At 45.3% G+C, this 21,935-nt stretch overlaps 1 protein-coding gene across 2 annotated transcripts in view; it reads left to right on the top strand.

The window, feature by feature from the left end:
* Positions 1-18,828: 18,828 nt before the first annotated feature.
* Positions 18,829-21,935, top strand: part of CPEB4 (cytoplasmic polyadenylation element binding protein 4) — a 64,112-nt gene continuing 61,005 nt past the window's right edge. For both annotated transcript variants that reach the window (XM_082837166.1, XM_082837165.1), the window contains exon 1: positions 18,829-21,298. In XM_082837166.1, coding sequence (XP_082693292.1) covers positions 20,174-21,298 — 1,125 coding nt within the window. In that variant the 5' untranslated portion in view covers positions 18,829-20,173. The remainder of the gene's footprint in view (positions 21,299-21,935) is intronic.

Below are 21,935 nucleotides of genomic sequence, written 5' to 3'. Positions count from 1 at the left end.
TTCCTGGTTAGGCTCAAACAATGGGGAGCCTGAACAGGAGATGGGAAGGTGGGAGGAAGGTGAGACTGGGGTATTTATTCCCCTGCCTCCGCCTTGCTAGGCCTCTGTGGTTTGGCTGAGTCCCTCTACCCAAGGCCACAGCTCCTGCCAGGTGGAACTCTCCACACAGTACTCTGTCTCACGGTTCTGGTCACCACTTTTCCCCCTCTCTCTTCAGGCCTTAGGGGAGGTGACAGAACTCAGTTATTACCAGTCCCAGGGAACTGGGCTATCTTTGTGGTTCCCCCACACCTTTGTAAATAGCTCTTTTATTAAACGCTCCTCGAATTGCCTAATTTGAGCATGCCATCTGTTTCCTGCCAGCCCCTGACTGACACCTCCAGGTTCTCAGCCTGGAGATCACTTTGCTCTGCGCATATATTTTTCTGGCCCACGTGGAAAATAAGGTTGGAAATTTGGCCATGATGAAGATGCCCTTCCGAATCTCTGCACATCCTGTTTGCTCTTTGGTTTGGACCAGCCAGTCGCTTTTTTCCCCAGCTCTAAGGAAAAGTGGTTTTCAAGCCTCATCTGAGATTAGGAACCTCGAATATATGTGTGGACAGAATTCACATGAGCCACCAGGGCCTATTCATCTACCACGCATGGTGGTTCTCAGAATTAATTTGCAGCTACACACGCCAAACCCTCAGGAGAACACCTGGTATACAGTAGGCACTCTTAACCTCATTTGGTTGTATCATCGGCTTGCCTATATTCCCTAATGATTCACAGATCCACACAGACATTGTCTCAAGCATCCATTCTGCTCTGTCGCCTTGTCATTTTACATCTGCAACATGTAGAAATATAATTCACATTTTTTTGAACTCCTATGGTATAGAGTGGAATTGACAGTGACTAGACATGCTGACTCTACCCACTCCCCGCCTTATTTATTTACCAGCTTGTGACCTTGAACCAGTTACTTAAGGCCCCTGTTAATGCCTGTCTCCTCATATGTGAAGTGTATACGATAATGGTACCTACCTCCCAGATTTGTTGTGAGGATGAAGTGAGTTAGCTGCGTAAAGCACTTATATGTGCTTATTATGATGATGTACTTACTTTATCCTCACAGGATTAGGAGCTATATGTGATTGTCAGAGCTCTGCAGATCCGTCTGACTCCAAAGCCAGGTTCCAGCACACTGTTTCTATGGCCACAGGGATTATTTGGGGGACAGAGCTTGAGAAGGGATGTAATGAAGATATTAACAATGGCTGCCGTGTGTTGGGTCATTACCATGCTTGTCAGGAACTGTGCTAAGCATCTTCCATACGTTATCCCGATTTCAACTTCCAATGATGCAACAAGGAAACCTCATTGTACACGAGGAAACTGGGGCACTGAGGGTTAAGTTACACACGTAGGGTCATGCATATTAAGTGGCTCTGGCAGGATGGAATCCTGGTCTGCTCTGACTCAGACATTCACGTTCTTAACCACCAAGAAGACAGTACCATGCTTCTCAACTGACAAAACTCAGGGATCCTACAGAAGCCTGTGTGGGGGGATTCTGCCCTGTGAATTGCATCCCAATATAAACGAGGTTGGCATCATCCTCTGCTGCAGCAGTGAGATGCGTAGCTTAGCACTGAGGCTGGCGAACACAGCATCTGATGTAATCTATTCCATTACTGAATGCGCAGTAGCTCACATTAAAAAAAATAAATAAATAAAAGGAAAGAAAGGAAAAACAGGCTGTAGAAATGGTAGGAAGGCGGGAGGCCCAGAACCCAGACAACTGAAAAGCAGTGGCTGGTGTTATCCAAGCTGATCACGGTGGCCATCAAACAGGAAGCAGGGGAGGACCCTAACTGTTGAGGTCATCACCATCCCTGCCTGTGGGACAATGAAGGATGAGGGCACTTTGACAAGGCCCGGTTCAGCCAGGCGCCCACAGCCAGGCCCAGCTGTACACAGCAGTGTCACTGCCTCAGAGGAGACCATCTGGGGGGACAAGAGCCCCAGTATATAGTCTGTCCTCTGCCTCCCCTGGCTGTCTGTACCAGGGCAGGGGGAGACTACCCTGCTTCCTCCTTAAAGGCCTTCACTCACAGAGGAGAGATGGACAAAAAGCAACAGGAAAATAAGATCTGGCTTCATCCAACGCCAAAGGGGGACAATGTGTGTCAATCCCAGCATGAAAGAGACTGGCGACAAAGCTGATGAGGGAGGGGCCCTGCTGAAAGGGAAAGCCAATAGGACCTAGCAGCTGGCAGCTGCCACTATGGAGGGCTGAAGCCTTGCTAGAACCAGATCCAAGGCAGGTTGACATCTTCTGGCTGGGTTGGCTTCAAGAACCGGATGCCCTGGATTCCACACCCAAGTCAGCCTCCTGGCTGGGCTTCCAGCCACAGAGGCTATCCTCTGTGATCCCGCCCCTGGGCACATTCGATTGGGCTGGGGGAAGAGGTCAGCTGACCTGAGATAGACCAATCAGAATCTCACTGGAAGGGACACCACCACCAAAGGCAGCATTTGTTTTGGTTTGTTTCTTTTTTTCCTATTTTGTGCAATGTTAAATCCCAAGTGCCTAAGATTATGCCAGGCACAGTATATATTGAACTGACTCTTTCTCTGCACTTGGAATCAGAATTCAGCCAACTGTCCTCTGCAGGCCTGGCACTGAGGGACCCTTAACCCGAGAGTTGAGGCAGCTACAATCTGCAAAAGGATTAAGGACTGTGCAGAGGGTAAAGGAAGAGGAATAAGAACCAGAAAGGAGAGGGGTGGAGGCAGAGAGGGCCAAACAGGCTTCCAGAATATGTCCCTGTTCTTTATGACGATGTTCTTCTCCCCGCTTTCTCCTTAAGCTAGCCTGAGTGGGTCTTGGGATTTAAAACCAAGTCATTCTAACCAAAACATGCCTCCTTGAAGTCCTTCCCCAAAGGGATTGTGAAAATTCCTGTGAATCCTTGAAGTATTTTTAGCTGCGTATACTTGGACAACTTTAGCCCTTGTCTGATCTGCCTACGGAGACACAGAAGTGGGAAGGCAGGATGGCAGTCTAGAGCCTGACTCCTGGCTCCCAATCCCGGCCCCTCGCCATCTATCCTGCAACCTGTGTCAGATTATCTCACTTTTCTGAACCTCAGTTTCTTCCCCTGCAAAATGGACATTATAATAGCACCTACCTCTGTGGTTATTTTGAAACTATAAAGTGCTTTGCACAGTACTTAGCACATGCTTAGTGCTAGCTTAGTAAAAATAATGTATCCAATACATTGAACGAGCAGGATTCTTATAAAAACAACTTAATTTTTGTCTCCCGTTTCCCTTTAAACCTATTCATTGCAAGTAATCTGTTCCTCACTCCTGAATGAGATTATGAGCAGTCCCGTGAGTTTTCTAATCACTGTTAGGTAATAAAAGGTCATGTGGTCACTTTAAGTCAGGGACAACTGCCTCAATTCGTTACTTACTTCTTCTCCCCTCTTTCCACCAGGGCCTGCTGCCAGCAGGATCCTGCGGGTTGGGTCTTTCTGCTCCCCCACTAGCATGATAACCTAGTTTCTGGTCCCTCCAAGGATCACATGCGGATAGAGAAGGAAAGTAAGGGGGATAGGAAAGTTCTCAATTGTTTGGTACTGTCAAAGGCTGGCATTGCCCTCTCTGAGTCTGACAGATGTTTGAAGTTGACAGTTTCGCACTTAGGTTTTCTGGAGATATCCCTGCTGGACCACCCATGATGACAAGTCCAGGTTTTCCATTTGGCCAGTCCCCGCCATTCCCCATCTCGGCCTCTCCCTTCCAGCACTTCCTTCAGGACAGGATCTCTTTCACAAAGATCCCAGGCTGACATTCCTACTGCGGTTCTGAATGTGATGACCCCCCAGTCCCCAATACCTGGCCCCCGTTTCACCTATCTCTGGCCTGCCATCATAGGGCCATGTCCCTCTTCCCCTTCTCTGCTGCCACCAGCCACTGTAGCTCCCTTGAGCACAGGTCAGGCCCAGGCCCACCACGTCCTCCAGCTGCAGGGCACACAAAACAAGCTCTCTGAGAGTCCCAATGGGCTAAGACTCAGGGTGAAAGCACAAACTCCTTCTCCAAAGAAGGCGTCACAAAACCTTCCCAAAATTTCAACAGCCCACCCCTTTCCTACCTTCCAAAGTGGTGGAGAGCCTTGAGAAGGGTTTGACTGGTTTTTGGAATTTTCTTTTGTAAATTCTGCACTTGGCTGGCCTTGCCCCTCCTGTGGAATGCAGCAGCTGTCATACCTTGGTGCCTCAGCTAGAACTTCAACTTGAACCTCCTGTTAATAATGAATTGACATGTGCATCTAACCTCTCCGTTCACCAAATGTGATCAGATGCATTATCTCACCTATTCCTCACAGTAACTGTATCGAGGTGGCAATTCTGCTCTCCCCATTTTTCGGATGAGGAAACTGAGAGGTCAGAGAGCTTGTCTTAGATCACTCAGCTGAAGACTTAGAGCCACATTGGTGCTATCTGCCTGACTCCTTTCCACTGTAGCACAGCTTCCCGAGGAAGAAGGCATATCAGGGCTCTGTGCCCTTGCCCTGTGCTACCTGGCACTTGGGCTGTGGGCCTTCCATGGCCCCAAGACACTCCTGACTCAAGGGATATCCTAAAGGCCTGCCTGAAAAGGCAGCAGCCTCCTCAATACAGAGCTAAAACACAGACGGGAGACTTGCTTGAAGTGGATCGAGGCAGCCAGCCCTGTGACTGGCAGCTGGGTTCAGAGAAGCAGCCAAAGAAAAGCCTCGCTTCCTTTGCACATAAAGCGTCCATTCTCAGCCACACACACTGGCACAGACACTCACAGACCAGCGCCTCAAAGGGCCGGACAATGAAACAGACACAGGCAAGAGCAAGAGATTTTTTTTTTTTCCCTTTCCAAATGTAAAAACTCAGATAATACTCAACATTTATATACAATTTGCATATGAGCTGACATTTTTATAGGAAAGGCAGAGATTTCTTGTGCCAGAGTTTTGGGGCAGATGGCTGGGGGAGGTGTCTATAAAGACAGCTTTATAGCCTGTGGTCACTTCTTCATGGTGATCAGCACATGGGCCAAAAATATACCAGTTCCCTTTCCCCCCATGTTTCTTACCTTTTATCCATCTTGCTCTCTCCTCTGCCTCTCTCTCCATTATTGATATTTTCTAGTGGCCAGCCCTGGAGATGAGTGATATTCCACCCTGCCCTCCAGGGGCTCACAGTCAGGTAGGGGAGCTAGGAGAGGAAAAACCAACAATGAAAATGCGGGATAATAAAGTAAAGATGGAGATGCATGCAAAGTGCTGTGGGACCCCAGAGTGGAGTAAGGGAAAGAGGGATGGGGCGGGAGGTCGGGGGGATTTTCCAGATATTTTACAACTGGTACTAACGTACCAGGCAGAATGGTTGCCTAACCCATCAGAACAGATTCCAGCCTTTACATGGAATTGGGTGAATATCAGCTCGCGGTGGATTGAGAGAGAGCTTCACAGAGGAGGAGATGCCTGAGCTGAGTTGTGAGGGCTTGGTCATTAGGCAAACAGACTTCAAGAGCAGAGACAGGAGAGAGAGTCAGTTAGGGGGCTATTGAGACTTCTTTATCTCTGGTCCGTTAGAGGCCCAGAGTGGTCAGGAGATGTTTGCTGAACGAATGAATGAAATGGAGGCTGTGGGATGGGTAGTCACAGGGGATGAAACTGAAGAGCAGCGGTAAGACAATAATGGAGCTGCCATTTATTGTAGTCTGCTACATGTTCCCTGCTGCCTGTCAGAGGGAGATGAATTGCCAAGATTAGAGGAGCGAACACACATCACCTAAAATCCTCTGGCACATGGCAAGTGTTATATCGGTGTTAGTTATTATTATCCCAGAGTTACAGATACACATGTGGAAACTCAGAGAAATATGATAACAGTTTGGACAGCCAGGCCTGTCTGACACCAAATCTTATTCCCTTAGCCCATACCCTGCAGGGGAGTAGGACTGTTTCACTTATGTAAATTGCACTATACATATTCGAAAAAAACCACAACATTTTAATTCTCAATGGTCTGCGCCCTGAAGTAACTATGGGGTGAAGCCTGATTCATCTCTCTTCCCACAGGCCTCTCATGGCCAAAGCATCTCGGTGTGACTTCCACACAGCCAAGTTCCTAAATGCAAACATATACTCCTTTGGGGGCTCAATCGAAGAAACCGTGATCTGGTCCAAAAATGGAAGCTAAACCATCTTACTGTACCACATACATCGGATAGGCAAGTGAAGGCATTTGCAAGGGTGGTTTTTATAATATACATTGTAGTACAAGCTGTAGTATATGGTAAGGTGCAGTTGTGCTGTGTACAGCCTCCAGGGTTAGGAATGGTCAGCTGGTATTTGGGTTAAAGGTCCTTGGCTTGGCGGTCATCCTTATGCCCCTATGTCCTTGGAGTGACTGGAACCTTCTGATTCTCAGTGGCCAAAACACTCAGATTTTGTCTGAAACCCAATATTGGTTTTCCCAGATGTGGGAACACAATGAAAATCTAATGGACCCCACTGGATGCTACCCCCTGGTTCTCCACTGCCAGTCTTTCTGTAATTAACCTTTGGACCCAGAAATGAAAGCTTCATAGTGGGGTTGGAAGGTTCTCTCCAGAGCAAGATGGAGCTTCTGAGCTGAGACCCTTTCTCTTGACAATCTGAAAATCGAGATTCAGTCAAGGAGAACAGCCATCACCCGTATTTCTAAAGTGACCCAGCCTGTCAGGCACCAAATAACATCCAAATGTTAACCCACATGGTGAGAAAGAAATAAAAATAAAATCAGGCTACTTCATCATTAGTCTCTCATAGATGCATCTTATGAATATTTTTCTTTCAGAGACATGTACTGAATACTTGGGAAACAGTATTTGTGTGTGCTTTCATTAAGTCTCCGACTCCGAAACACATTCTGGGACTAATTATTTTTTAACTAACTAATCAGCATGTTTCATTCATAAATTGGGATTTATCAGGATAGCACATGAAAGGAGAGAACATATTATTCTTTTAATTTGGCTAATATGCAAAAACGCGCTGTGTTTGTAATGACCTGCTTTCAGTGAATAGAGGCGGGCTGGAAATAGTAGCAGCTTCCTCTAATGAGGGTGCTGGCTCCTGGCCCCAGCTGTTCACCACCAGACACTCAATGTGCTCCCTGACCTATCAGAGCACGTGTTCCTCCGGTGAGGACGCAGGAGCGATTTCCTCACCAGGGGAAGAACTGATGGCCTTGTGTTTGTTCGACTGATGGAACCAGTTACACCCGCTTTGTTAGTGAGAAGTAAAAGCCTGGGGGAGGAGGGTGGTGGGAAGGAGTGTTCATTTTTGTTGACTATAACACACCATCACACACACACACACACACACACACACACACACACACACACACACACACACACACACACCGTGAACCTGTCAAGAGTTAAGGCCCAAATCTATTAATAAGAGATTCCACCGTAATCTAGTGATTCTTGTCTTTCTCACCCTATTGTGCCTGCCAACCAGTGTGCAGCTTGCCGGCTATGCAAATAAATCCTCCGCTCTGAAGTCCCCTGATAAAGGGATTTATTTATCGGCCCGACCTGAGTGTCCCATTTGTTCCTGCAAATTTGCTCCTCCCCGCTCTTGCGCACTCTGATTTAGAGCCACGGACGCAGGTTCGCCTGGTTGATCAGGAGCCGGGACAATCTCCCCCCCCAACTCGAAACCCCAGGTCCGGCTTTGAACCCGAATCCTCTTGCGCCTCTGGTCTGCGGAACTGCTCTGGCCTCACCCAGCAGGACCCCGGGGGGAGGGGCGGGGGCCGGAGTCGCGCTGGCCTCCCCGTGACACACTGGAGCAGGGTCCAGCCGCATTCTTTCTGTCCAGCCCTGGTGCCAGCCTGCCGAGGACTCCGCCCGGGGACATCCTGATGTGGCACATGTTCCAGCCAGGCGCTGCTTTTGTGTTTTAAAGGAGGACGCTTCCTCTTCTGTGTTTTTGTTTTGTTTTGCTTTTCTCCCGTTTGTTTTCAAAACTCTTATTCTAGGAGCTTTTTTTTTTAATTGAAGTATAGTTAATTTACAATGTTGTGTTAGTTTCAAGTGTACAGCAAAGTGATTCAGTTATACACATATATTTTTTTTTCAGATTTTTTCCATTATAGGTTATTACAAGATATTGAGTAGAGTTCCCTGTGCTCTACAGTAGGTCCTTGTTGTTTACCTATTTTATATACAGTAGTGTGTATATGTTACTCCAAACTCCTAATTTGTCATGCTCATTGTAGAAAATTTAAGAAAAACAGAAAACTAGCCATTAAAAAAATCTAAATCCCACTGCCAAGAGGCAACCAGCTTGTATACTCCCGTGCGGGGTATTTCCTTCTGATCCTCTGTACCTGTGGCAGAACGGGGTCTCTCTCTCCCAGCCAGTGAGACCAGTCTGGCTTCCTCTATTTGTGAAGCAAATGCTAAAGCAGGATGGAAAAAAACTGTGCTGTATTTTAAATATCTACAGGCAACAATCAGAGTCACATGATATTAGCAAGAGTATATCTGTGACTATGTGCGAGTATCCCTATGATTATTTATAGAACTGCATTTAGAGATGATGTCAAAAATCTAAATCTGAGACCTTAGGTGAACATGAGGCACAGTCAAATAGCTCTCCTGGGCCCCTTACCTCACCCCTGTGGGTCTTATATATGTGTATTTGTGCTTATACCATATTTGAGATCATTCTACCTTCACCTTTTTATATTAATATGACTTTGGTCACATTTTTACAAGTCAACAAAATTCTTCTGCAACAGGTTTTGATGGCTACTCAGCATTCCATTATGCAAACTTACCATTTAAGCTGTCACCCATTACTGGACATTTCAGATGATTCCCTTTTTTTTTCACTCTGATAAATAATACTGCATTGAACACCTTTATATGAAAATCTTTGTGACTCTCTGGGGTTATTTCCTTTGGCTGGACTCCCAAGAGGAAAATTACTGGGTCATAGGGTAGGAACAATTTAGTGTCTTGTTTCATGTTGCTCAGTTCGATTCTGAATAAGTGGTACTGATTTACCCTGAAAGAACATTTTCACCATTTTAGTTAACCTTTAATTGCAGAAGTCATTCACAGCATACACGCTCCTTGTAAAAAGATTTAAAAGGTAAGGCCCGTATCTCTTATCACCACTTCCTCCAATCTCTGAACCCCTCAAAGGCAGCCACCGTTTTCAGTTAAAAAGCCCTTAATCAATGCGTTTAATTAGTTATCTGTGTGCTTATATAAAATGTATATCTATGAACTAATAAAAACTCCCATGTCTCTGTAACTATAGAAAACAGGGTGGTTTTTGTGTGTGGAATTTTTTTACGTGAATGATATATTGTATGCGTATTATGTAACTTTTTTCCTCAGCTATCTGTCTCATAGCCTTTACTGTGTATATATAAATCAACTTTACTCTTTCTAACTTTCCATACATTTCTATGGGATAGATTCAGCCTAGTTTTGACTGCCATTCTTCTATGCATAAATATTTGGGTTGATCCCAACTGTTTTTCATTTTGACAAAAAGTGCTGCAATATATACCCTTTTACACAAGCAAGTGATTTGAACAGGTTTTGTCTCTACAGTAGGAACCAAGAAATAGAATTTCTGGGTCGTGGGATATGCACACTTTTTATTTTAATAGATATTGCCGAATTGTAGAGGACATTTTAAATTACTTTAATTAGGGATCATGTAGAATGCCTTGGATTTGGGCTTAATTATCAGGATGTAGTTCTGAAGTATCCTATCAGGTAGGATGTCACCCAAAGGTCTGTTCATGTATTCATTCACCAGCCTAGCCATTTCTGTCTTCTGAGGACCCAGCATGGCCCCTGATACATAGTGCAGAGTCACTAAATGTTGCTGAGGTCCTCTCCTCTGCACCAGCCACACCCTCAAGGGGCCTCAACCCAACACCTGATTCCTTTCTGCAGCTGCCAACCCCCAGCTCAGCTTTCCAGACAGCTCTCAAATATCCCCTCTTCTTGGAAGCCCTCCCTGGAGCTCAGGCTGAGTAAGGCAGCTTCTCTTCCGTGTCCCCATGGCACCCTTATTTATAGGCTTGTCATGCTTATTGCAATTTGGAATTTAGTCACCTCTCCCCTGTTACGCTGGACAGTCTCAGCACTTCAGTGGTGCATGGTATTTAGGCATCACCTGATCAGGGTTTGGGGACGGTTGGCAGCACAACAAGCATGTATGCATGGTAGTCTGTTGGCTTTGAAAGAGAGGGGGCCAAGTGTGGGCAGTATTCTTCACATCGAGCTTAACAGAAGAAGGCTGTAAAAAACTAGATGGCAAATATTTGACCCTTGACAGTGATCATGATGTTGATAAAAATGATGAATGATCGCTAAGTAGGGTAAATCACAAACTCTCGCACGCACAAAATTTTAGAACCACATCACTCACCTCTTGGGAAAATGTTTGTAATGCTCCTCACTTCAATATTTCTCCATGAAATCTAGAAGTTTCTCATGCAATTTATCTTTTAAAAGGCATCGCGGGGAGTGACAAACAGCAGCCAGAAAGCTGCTCGAAGTTTGGAACATGGCAGCTTATTGTCATCAATCTCTGGGTACAATCTCAACTCTGAAAAGAAACATATGAAAAAAGACTGAAATAAATATATCAAAATGTTAATAATGGCTTTACCAGTGGAATGAGGGTGATGTGTGATGCTCTTTTCTTCTTTTTACTTTTTTTTACAAAACCTTTCAGATTATGTTACCGTGTACATAAATTCATTTTACATCAGAAAAACAAATAACCAAAATCATTTCTAGCAATTAATGAAGTTGCTAAGGAGACAATTTTAAATAATCTGTGATGTGTGGACATCTATGACAGAAGATAATTCCAAGGGGACTAACCTGAACTATCAACTCTCAGGTTAGACAGTCACTCATTCAGTATGAATTGGGTACCCTAGCCGAGGACTGTGCTAGGGGTGAGGAGATAAAGTGCAAACATCAGGTATACTTCCCACCCTCACGAAGCTCACAGTCTACTGGGAACCACAAACTCAGCACTAATGGGGGTCAGGCAGCAGGGAGAAAGGAGTGAAATCCACCAGCAGGCCCACTCCTCGTATTTTGCAGGCCCTGGGAAGAAGTTTAAATGGAAGTCCATCTACCAGATCGCTAAATACTTTACAAGCTATAAATCGAGTTAACAAATTGAAGTAACTTCTAGTCTCCTACCCTGACAAATGTACCTTTATAATGACCTGGAAGGCCAAGTTCAATGTAGAATTCTCAGACTCCTCAGGGTTCCTTACCTGAAGATGATGGGGAGAACTGGTCCCCAGGCCAAGGGCTTCCCCACCCCACTCAACACACCGTCTGCTCTTCTTCTCTTCCCATGCCTGACTCCATCCCCCACAGCAAGGAACTCTGTACAGGTGGATGGACACCAGGGCCTGCACATTCAAGCTTCAGTCCCTTCCCTCCCTCCAGCTTTTGTCTTGGCCACCCCTTGGGCAAGGGGTATACTCCCTAGCAGTGCTATTCGCCCTTGGGAGAACTAACTGGGAAAGAGGTCTCTGCAGGCTCTGGAAGCAGGCTTGGGTCACGTGGCCAGGGCCCAGCAGCCTGGTCTAGACGAGGCAGTGCAGGCATCCCTTGGTTGCATGGGGTCAAGGGCAGGGGCCCCACTTGCCGGAGTCTTAGGGCAGCACTGTCGCCTTGGGAGTGTTGTAGAGCAAATGCCCCATCGTACAAGAGCAGCAGCTACTCAATGCCAGCCCTAATTTGCCATATGTGGGGAACGGATTCAGATGGCTACATCTTCCACTTTTTTTAAAGAGAGAACACAAATCTGGGTTTTCCTATGAAACTGCATAGTTTTTATATTACCAAGTAATAATAATAATGAAAAAAACACAAAAGTCATCTGGCTGGCCAAATTAAAAAGTATCTGTGAATCACTGTGGCCTCTATGAAAGGAAAGAAAATTAAAATTCCATTTACAAGTTGCTTGACCACCATTTAGTTTTGAAAATGATATTCACCAATTCATTAATGTCACTTAAGCCCATAAGTAAATGGTATGTCTCCACTGCTGTATATATGTCTGAATTTCATGCACTTTCTCCTCCCCAGCAGAAATCCAATTTACTTGGTACCTCCTAGTACTGATGTATGTCCCCCATAAGCTATCAGGAAAGGCCTGATTTGGGGATCTGCTCATTTTTCTTCCCTGACACTGACTCTCATCGTGTCCTCCTCTGGCCTGCCATAATAACCTGAGAACCTACCTCTCCCTGCACTTCCCATGTACCACTGTCATTAGCTCTGTACACGTCTGTCACTTCAAGAATTACCTCCATGTCCCCAGGGCCTACCACAGAGCCTGTCATATGGTAGACACCTAGCACATTTTGTCTGTTCTGGACTGAATTTGTTGGTGGTTGGTTCTCTGTGATGACCCACATCTCCCCAATCACAAATGAATAATAATCATAGGGGACATTTCTTGGACACTTGCTATAGGTAGGCACCATCCTAAGAGCTTTACATGTATTATCTATATAATCCTCTCAACTAACTGCTCAACAATTTTTTATCCCCGCTTTCCAGATGCAGAAACTGTGGCTCAGAGAGACAAAAAGACCTGCTCATGAGTCATTCAGCTGGCAAATGTCAGAGGTGGGACTTGAACCAATCTTGCCTGATTCGAAAGGTACGTATTACTCAACCAGTAAGCCAGGCTTCCCTAAAAGTGCCACCGACGGTTTCTGAGATGTCTTTAGATGGCACAGAAGAACTCTTATTTCTATTACTAGGCATTTGCTTGACTCATTTATTTTAGTGTGGGTTAGGAAAAAATAAATGACAGCATCCATTTATGGCATGGTGTATTGATTTTTCTATTTACATTGGTGATAACAGAATTTTTCTTTCCAACTCATTTAGTTAAGTTCTAAAAAATTGAGTCCATATGTATACGTATAGCTGATTCACTTTGCTGTACAGTAGAAACTAACACAATATGATAAAGCAACTATACCCCAATAAAAATTTAAAAAAATAAAAGTAATAGGGCAATGAAAAAAAAAAAAAGAAAAAAAGGAAAATTCTTGGCTCTATCCCATACCTATTTAATCAGAAATTCCAGTTTAACTAGTCTTCCAGGTGATTCTGATGCTTACTAAAATTTGAGGACCACCGAGTAGAGGGAAGAGTTTTGAGTCAAGATACCTGGGCAAAATAACTGAGTTATTTTAGACAAGGCCCTTCCCTGGGCCTCCGTTTCCTCAACTGCAAAATGAGGGCATTGACTTGGCTATAAGACCTCAGGTAGTCATGAAACCTCTCTGATCTACATGCCCCACCCCCAATAGCCACCTCCCTTTGCTCCTTTGATAATAGAATATACATTTTTAGCTTAATACATAAAGCATGAAATAAAGACTATACTTCCCAACTTCTTTTGCCATTAGGTGTGCCCATATGGCCAAATTCTGGCCAATGAGAAGAGAACAAAAGTGATGTGTATGTCTTCTGAAGTTCCCTCAAAGAACGGCTGTGTCCTTCTTCATCTTCTTCTATTTCCTTTGGTCTGGAATACAGACGTGATAGCTGGAGCTAGATCAACTATCTTAGATCCTAGGTAGAAGCTGAATTCTGAGGAGGGAAAAGCAATGAAATAAAAGGAACCCTGGTTTCTGATGACTTCTTGAAACTACCCCACCAGCGCTATATGGACTCTTGCAAACTTCTTTCATGTGAGAAAGACACTTCTTTTAGGCATGTGTCATTTGGATTTTCTGTGCTTTTGCATTATTATGAGAAAATCTTTAGTACCTTATAACTTTATGAGAAAATACTATGAGAAAACAATCAGAATATCGTGGGGGCAGGGCCTGGGAATTTGCATTTGATGGGCTCCCATGGGGACTGCATGCTAAAGTTTGAGGTTGGATGCTTACGAATCAACTCTTATAATTGTTCTTTAGTTTTATATATATATATATATATATATATATATATATATATATATATATATATATATACACTCCAAGAATAGGGAAGCAAGAAATTTGGACATAAAAGGAAAGGACCATCTTTAGTGTTTTTTTATATAGATGACTTTCTCTGAAACTTTATTGCTTACGGGTTCCAAAGTGAAACTCCTTTGGCAGTAAAAATTCTGGCTGAAAGGAAATCATTGGACAAACTGGACCAGTGCCTGTGAGCTCAAGGCTATGTTGGGGCTAAAATTTTGGTCTCTGACTCCCAGATCTCTGATCTCTGGACTCTGCAGCTTCCCTGTGAGCTCCAAAAAGCTCTTCTTTTTCCAGCATCATAGGTGAAGATCCTCTAGTCTAGCCACAGAGTGTGAGATGGTGGCTGTTTGGCAGCCTGGCCATGGTTTTGATACAGGGAAGTGAACTGTGTCCAATCAAAACAGCCAGGGGTAATCTAGGTCAACAGCCCATCCACATATGTGGCTGGAACCACAAAAGAATCCAAGTCATCCCATGTGATACATGTCACAGTTTGGAAGGTCAACCCTCCATTCCAGCTCACCTAAATCTTTGCCGGGATATGGCGAAATCAAGTGAAGCGCGTCTCTGTCCTGGACCTTTCCAAACCTTTTGTTCAGTGACATTGCGTTGGAAGAACTGACTTCACCGCTCCCCACCAAAATGGATTGTTAACTATGGACTCCATGTTAATGACAACACCTTAAGTGGGAAAGCAGGAAGAAAACAGTATTTAAAATGCAGAGGGCTTTTGCAGGTTATAAAACAACAAACAAAAGGAGAAAATGTAACCCAGCAATTAACTGTAAAAAAACCAATGGTGCTTTCTAAGTAAATGTGCCTGCTTTCCAACACTGGAACAGGGTGAAGATCAGAGGTGGGTTTAATAAAACCTGCCTTCAGGACGTGGTTCTCTTTCTGTCTGTCTTGCCTTCTGGTAGTGAGCTTTCAAGTAGTTTTGGAAAAGAGGATATTGCAAAAGTAATTCCATCCTTCCCTCTTCCCCTACCTTCACAAGACCTGCTTTTGAATATTAATATTATATGTTTTTCGTTTCAGTAACATATATATTCCTCTACTATGTTAGAATCCTTATTAACGCTGCTAAGCAAAATAACTGCTGGGTATTATTAATCTCTTAGGAGACTGGACCATGTACTTGCCCGGACTTGTCTTCTCACTACAGCTCCCTACCCAAAACAACACCAAGGACACGGTGTCCTTCAGTTCCATTAGAGAAAGCTCCTGGGCCACCAAATCTAAAAAGATCAACTGCTTTACATATTTCTCCATGTGATGAGCATGTGTTCATGTAATTTATGGTAGTATCTGGTGGCTTTGTGTATGAGTGTCATATTTCCATAATGTGCCTCGGTGTCTCATGGAAATGAACCAAAGCAGGGCCACTGCATTGTGCAACAGGGGGATGGGTATTCACATCATAGTCTGTGGTGCCTTATGGAGTTGCACAGTGCACAACCTGGGCAACGATGGGTGGTGGCCCTGATTGCTAAAGTCATTAGACAGGCCCCTGGGGAGCTTGGGTGTGTGCTGTTGGGAGAAGACAGTGTGTGCTTCAAGAGCAGTGGTGGAGGACATTAGCTAGCGTGGGGAAGAGTTCACTCTGTGTGATTATGAGGTGAGATTTATATCGCCTGCCAAGCTTTAAGAGAGGCCGATGAAGGAAATAATAGGGCCCTGCTTCCTGGGAGGCTCCGACTTTGGGGTGTGGTTGACCTCAAACCCCAGAGGGGGCTGGGCTGTAGCCAGCAGGGTCCATTCACTAGCCTACAACTTTTCTGAAGGTGTGTCAGCCCTTAATGGACAGGGAGGGAGGGTTTTAAAAAAAATCTTTTTAATTAAAAAAAAAAAATCTGGTAGCACCTTAATGTCCAGGGAGAGCTTGCTTTCTCTGCAACCTGGAGGCTTACCAGTGAGCATGTTTCATGGGAGGTGCTCTCTTCTGCCAGCAAAGTGTTCAAGCCAGCACTCATCTGCAACTGTTGATCTCTTTGGAAATCCTAAATAGAGCTGCTGAATTGTTGTCATGGTTACCTGGGACAGTTTCTGAGGCCAGAATGTTTTCAAGGAGGGCAGCCCTGAGCTGGGTATCCTGGGTTTCTGAGTAGGCAACTGACTCAAGAGAATTGCTTCCCGCTTCCTTCTCCCATGCTCCTAATCCCTAGCCAGGAACCTGATGTCTGCAGAGATCATTTTAGCTTCAGCCCAGCCCAAACCTACTGCCCATGCTTGATTTAGCCTTAAAAGATCAGGCTGACCTAGCAGCACCCTGACTATGGCTCTGGTGTGTCTCCTCCCTCTACAAACCAACATAGGTTCCTGGATTCACTCATGCATGCAGCTTCTAGGCAAAAGGCACTTGAGAAGTGGTTCTCTGCGCTTCATATGTTAATAAGGAACTGACATTTTTGAAAACCTCTTATGAGCCCAGCACTTCACTTGTATCTCATGTAATTTACCACCTCCTAGCCAGGGAGGAATATCATTCACATTTTATCTATGAGGAACCAGGGGCTTGTAGTGGTGATGCCCAGAGCTCTACAACTAGGACGTAGCAGATCTGGAATTCAAATTACCTGTTTGGTTCTAAAGATAGCCCTCTTTCCTTCAAATATGGCAGCCAGTTTAGTCACTAAGAATTGGCAGCCCCAAAAGACTCTCAACCATCTACTGGACATTGAAGATTCATTCATTCATTCATTCGATAAACATGTCCTGAGTCTGCTCTGTGCCAGACCCTCTGATGGCCACTGGGGACACACAGATAAATCAGACACAAGCTCTGCTCTTGAAAAAACTAACTCACTGACAACCAGCAGTGAGTAAATGAGAGGAATCTGTAAGATGCTACAAAAAGGAGCAGTCAGGGAACTCATTTTGGAGGAAGTGACACCTAACTGAACCAGCTAAGTCTCAAGGTATGTCCAGTTGTGGGGAATAAACAGCAGAATCAGACCCAATCCCTAACACTTAAGGAACTCAAAGTAGAGTTACAGAGACAAGACTCATGTTCATGGCACAACGAAAAGACAAAAAAATCACCGATTAAGGTCCCAAACAGGTGTTCTACATGGAAGTATGGGAGGATTGACAAACTTAAACAGCAGAAGTTGGGGTCATTGAAGAAAGACTAGGGAAATGAAATGGAAGCCACCTTTTTTCATGAGATTCTTCTTAAAAGTCTTTGATCTCTCCCTTTTTTATTCCCGACTCTTGCCATAGTCACCCGTGGCTCTCCTCTGATTTCTTTTCATTTCTCGTTTTCTACTAAAGGAAAACACTCACTTATTCAACATCTTTAGAGCGAGTGCTGAGAGCAAGGCATTAATCTAGGTCCTGATGGTGGTCGTAGTGGTGAGAACGCACAAATATGAACAAGACATGGAGCCCTTGAGCAGCAAATGAACAACCTAAATGATTAAAGTTTGAGAGATGTGAGTCCCAAACCAAATGGCATAAGGAATGAAATTATTCAGATTTGGAAAAGGGACTGTCATTCAGGAAAGATTTCATTGTAGTTGGTTTGTTCACTCATTTCTTCAGCATTCATTCACTGATGACTCCTATCTACAAGATTCCCTCCTCAAAGAGCCCACAGTTGACCACAGGTCCAGGAGACATAAGCAACCATTACAATAGAGGGTGATAAAGAAGCATGAGATGTACACTGGGCCATGGATGTTCGTAAGAGGGAGCTCGGAAGACAGAGTTGGCAGCTTTTGAACCGATTCCTAAAACTAAATAGGAGTTTACCAGGTGGAGAAGTGAGGAAAGGGAAGGCTAAAAGGCGCTGAGATTGTATTTGGAGCACCTTGGTGTGGGGCGGTTGGAGGGAGACGAGGTGTTAAGATATACTGCCCCCAGAGTGGAAAAGCCTTGAACACCAGACTAAAAAGTTTGGTCTTTTTCAAGGAGGTAGTGGGCAGTCGCAGAGAGGTCTGAGCAGGTGAGGACCCTAACAAGCTTTTCGTTTTGGAAATGTCCCTCTAGTAAGCGAGAAGGGTGCACTAGAGCCGGATGGGGATGAGGGCTCAGCCACAAACGTTTACAGCAGCTGTATCTTTGTGCCTGAGACTGCACCAGACGGGAGCCTAAACTAAGCAGGAGGAGTGGGGGTGGGGGAATGGAAGGTGAAAGGAGAGTCCCGCGTGAGGTCTACATTCAGGACAAGGACATACGCAACTCCAGGCACCGCACAGCTGCCGGGAAAACCCGCCTCCTCTTCCAGATCCCTCTGGGGAGGAGCTCCGGTCAAATGCCTGGGGAACCACGTTTACTATGGGCAGTCCTCCCGTTCATCCGCGGTTTCAGGGGTTGCCCCACCGATCTCCCACACCTGGACTCTTTACCGCAGTGCTAGAGGAATCCGTTCTCTTCCACGCGTCCCGCTATACTCCTCCTGCAGAGCGTGGTTAGGCGAGATAAACAGCGCAGGAACCTTTTGCCCACACTAAAGATGGCGACCAGTTGCGCTCACTCTGGGTCGGGGGAGCGGGTTCCAGGCGCCAGGCCTCACTGGGCGAGGCGCAGACGGAAGGGGCGTCTCTCGAGATAACTTTTCGACCTTCCTGGGAGGGCGCCTGAGCCGAGGGGGTGTGGCCTAATCTGAATTCTAGCAGCTGATTGGCTTTTCGGCAGGTGGGCGGGGTGTCTGCCCTAACCCACCCCTCCCTCTTCGAACCGGAAGTGTCTCTCGGTCTTTCCAGCTGGTTGTCATTTCACTCGGCTCGGTCCTAAGGAGAAGGACTCAGCCGCGGCTGCTGAACCCGGGCACCGGGAGGCGGTGGCAGCGGCGGCGGCGGCGGCAGCGGCGACAGCAGAGGAGGAAGGAGGAGAGAAGAAGAGCCAGGCGGAGTCCGCAACTACGACAGCGGGGACTGCGGGACCGGGGTAAAGCGACGGCGGCGGCGACGACGGCCCAGCAACCGTGAGGAGAAACAAAAGCCTTCTAAATTACAGTTTTTAAAAAAATCTGGGGGAAAAAAGAGAGAGAGCGAGCAAAGGGGGGAAGGCCCTTCTCTTTTAGAGTAACTACGCTGGTGGGGTTTTCCTATTTTTTCCTCTTTTTTCCCCCCTGCGGAGAATCGAACTGAGAGAACTGAACAAACCGCCCCTGGGTCCCATGAGGGAAAAAAACCCCGGAGCCGCAGAGAGGGGTAGAGGCCGAAACCGCAGGACCTTCCAGGTCGACCCCTTGGTCCCCGCACCCCGGGGCCGCCAGCTTGTCCTCGTCGAGTCTCTCTAATCCGTCCTGATCGCGACACCCCCAAGAGGGAGAAACGGGTGTTTCCAACCCATTTCATGGGGGAGAGGAGGCCGGGGGGAGCCCCAGGAACAGCGACCGCAGCAAGATCTGCACCCAGAGCTTCAGGAACAGCCCCAGAGGCCAAAACTGCACCCCGTGAAAGATCAGAAACAGGACCAGGAACAGCAGAAACTTCCCTGCAATCATCTTTCCATTAGTCAATGCTGATTTCCTCTCCCGCAACCAGGAATTCGCCTCCCACCCCAAATAACCTAATATAATCTATATATATAAATATATAATATATAATGTTCTTAAATTATTCCTGATTTTTTTTAACCAAGCTGCCAAGAAAAGAACGTATTCTCCCCTTAGCCCTATTCTAATTTTTATGTGAGTGAATCTAAACTGCTGAAGAAGACCATATGTGATTGTTAAATTATATATATATATATTTTTACTCCGCGCAATGCTTATTCTTCTACATCCATAGATGCTTGAGAAGCTGTGTTTTTGTCATTCATGTACGTTTTCCTTTGGAAAAAGAAAGCGCCTATTTTACTAACCAAAGACTTGATTTTTACCCTCTTCGTTTTTATTCCCTCCTAGAATAAGTTGGATTCATGTCAATGTTTTAAGACATTTTTTTTTTTAGTTTTTTTCTTTCAGAGACCAGAATTCCAAATCTGAACTATTTAGGGTGATAAGCTGCGATCTTTGAGCTAGCTAAAAATAAGACATTTCAAACAAACAACTTAAATTTGGGGTAGAGGATACAAAGGCGTGAGACATCAGGTTGTTGTTTTTTTTTATCATAAGATTCTGAGCCTAAAAATAATAAATGGGGGATTACGGGTTTGGAGTGCTAGTGCAAAGCAATACTGGGAATAAATCTGCTTTTCCAGTCAGATTCCATCCACATCTGCAGCCTCCACACCATCACCAAAATGCCACCCCCAGCCCCGCTGCTTTTATAAATAATAACACAGCTGCCAATGGCAGCAGTGCCGGGTCAGCTTGGCTCTTTCCTGCCCCGGCTACCCATAACATTCAGGATGAGATCTTGGGATCAGAAAAGGCAAAAAGTCAGCAACAGGAACAGCAAGACCCTTTAGAAAAGCAGCAGCTCTCCCCCAGTCCAGGTCAGGAAGCTGGAATACTGCCTGAAACTGAGAAGGCAAAATCTGAAGAAAATCAAGGGGACAATTCTTCAGAAAATGGCAACGGGAAGGAGAAAATAAGAATCGAATCACCAGTGTTGACAGGGTTTGATTATCAAGAAGCCCCGGGGCTGGGTACTTCAACCCAACCCTTGACATCTAGCGCGTCGTCTCTTACTGGTTTCAGTAACTGGTCAGCAGCGATAGCGCCTTCTTCCTCTACAATCATCAATGAAGATGCAAGTTTCTTTCACCAGGGAGGGGTCCCGGCTGCTTCAGCTAATAACGGTGCTCTGTTGTTTCAAAATTTTCCCCATCATGTCAGCCCTGGCTTTGGAGGCAGTTTCTCTCCTCAGATCGGGCCTCTCTCACAGCACCACCCCCATCACCCTCATTTCCAGCATCATCACAGCCAGCATCAGCAGCAAAGGAGGTCTCCTGCCAGTCCCCATCCCCCACCTTTCACACATAGAAATGCTGCTTTTAACCAGCTGCCTCATTTGGCGAATAATCTTAACAAGCCCCCCTCTCCATGGAGCAGCTACCAGAGTCCCTCTCCTACACCGTCTTCTTCCTGGAGCCCAGGAGGTGGTGGATATGGTGGCTGGGGAGGTTCCCAAGGCCGAGATCACCGCAGAGGGCTGAATGGAGGAATAACGCCCCTGAACTCCATCTCGCCTTTGAAGAAAAATTTTGCAAGCAATCATATTCAGCTCCAGAAGTACGCTCGCCCCAGCTCTGCCTTTGCTCCTAAATCCTGGATGGAAGATAGCTTGAACAGGGCTGACAACATTTTTCCTTTTCCGGTAAGATTATGTTCCATTAATAGATTAAGATGAAATAAGGAAACGGCAGGGTGTAATATGTATGTAACGAAGAGAGTTTGAATTGTCTGTATTCATATCAGAGCTCTTCTTAGAAAATGAGTTAATTACCAGACATGATTTTGGCAGGAGAGGAGTATAATTTGGAACAAAATATTCAGCTTTTTTTTTTGGTAAATTTCTAATTGTTATCTTCCCCTAGATGATCGTATAAATTATCATAATTATGAATACCAGGTAGCTAGTGATGTCATGATTATTAACTATAATACCTTTCTAGCCTGACAAGAGAATCGTGGTTGGTTTTTCCCTACTTATTTAAGTGAGAATAAATAATGTAGATATAAATATATTTCATTGTGGAAACTGATGAGCATTTTCTACCCGTTTGCATAACTATATAACCTCGCAAATTAATTTTTGTCCACTGTAAGGTAGTGATTCACTGAAAACCAGCTATTGAATTATAGTTTTCTCACTGGTTATATTTTAAACCTGAAACCTCTCTGAACCCTGCGGTCTGAACAGTTTGAATTCATCAATTCGGCAATTCCTGTTAAACCTTTTTGCAAATTCTGGCCTGCCTTGTGTCAGTAAGGACTGCTAGAGAAATGATCTA

Source organism: Leucopleurus acutus (assembly GCF_964270905.1).
Source record: "Leucopleurus acutus genome assembly, chromosome: 3".
Taxonomy (NCBI): domain Eukaryota; kingdom Metazoa; phylum Chordata; class Mammalia; order Artiodactyla; family Delphinidae; genus Leucopleurus; species Leucopleurus acutus.
The sequence above is the reverse complement of the archived record's forward strand: the minus strand, read 5'-3'. Positions and strand labels throughout refer to the sequence as shown.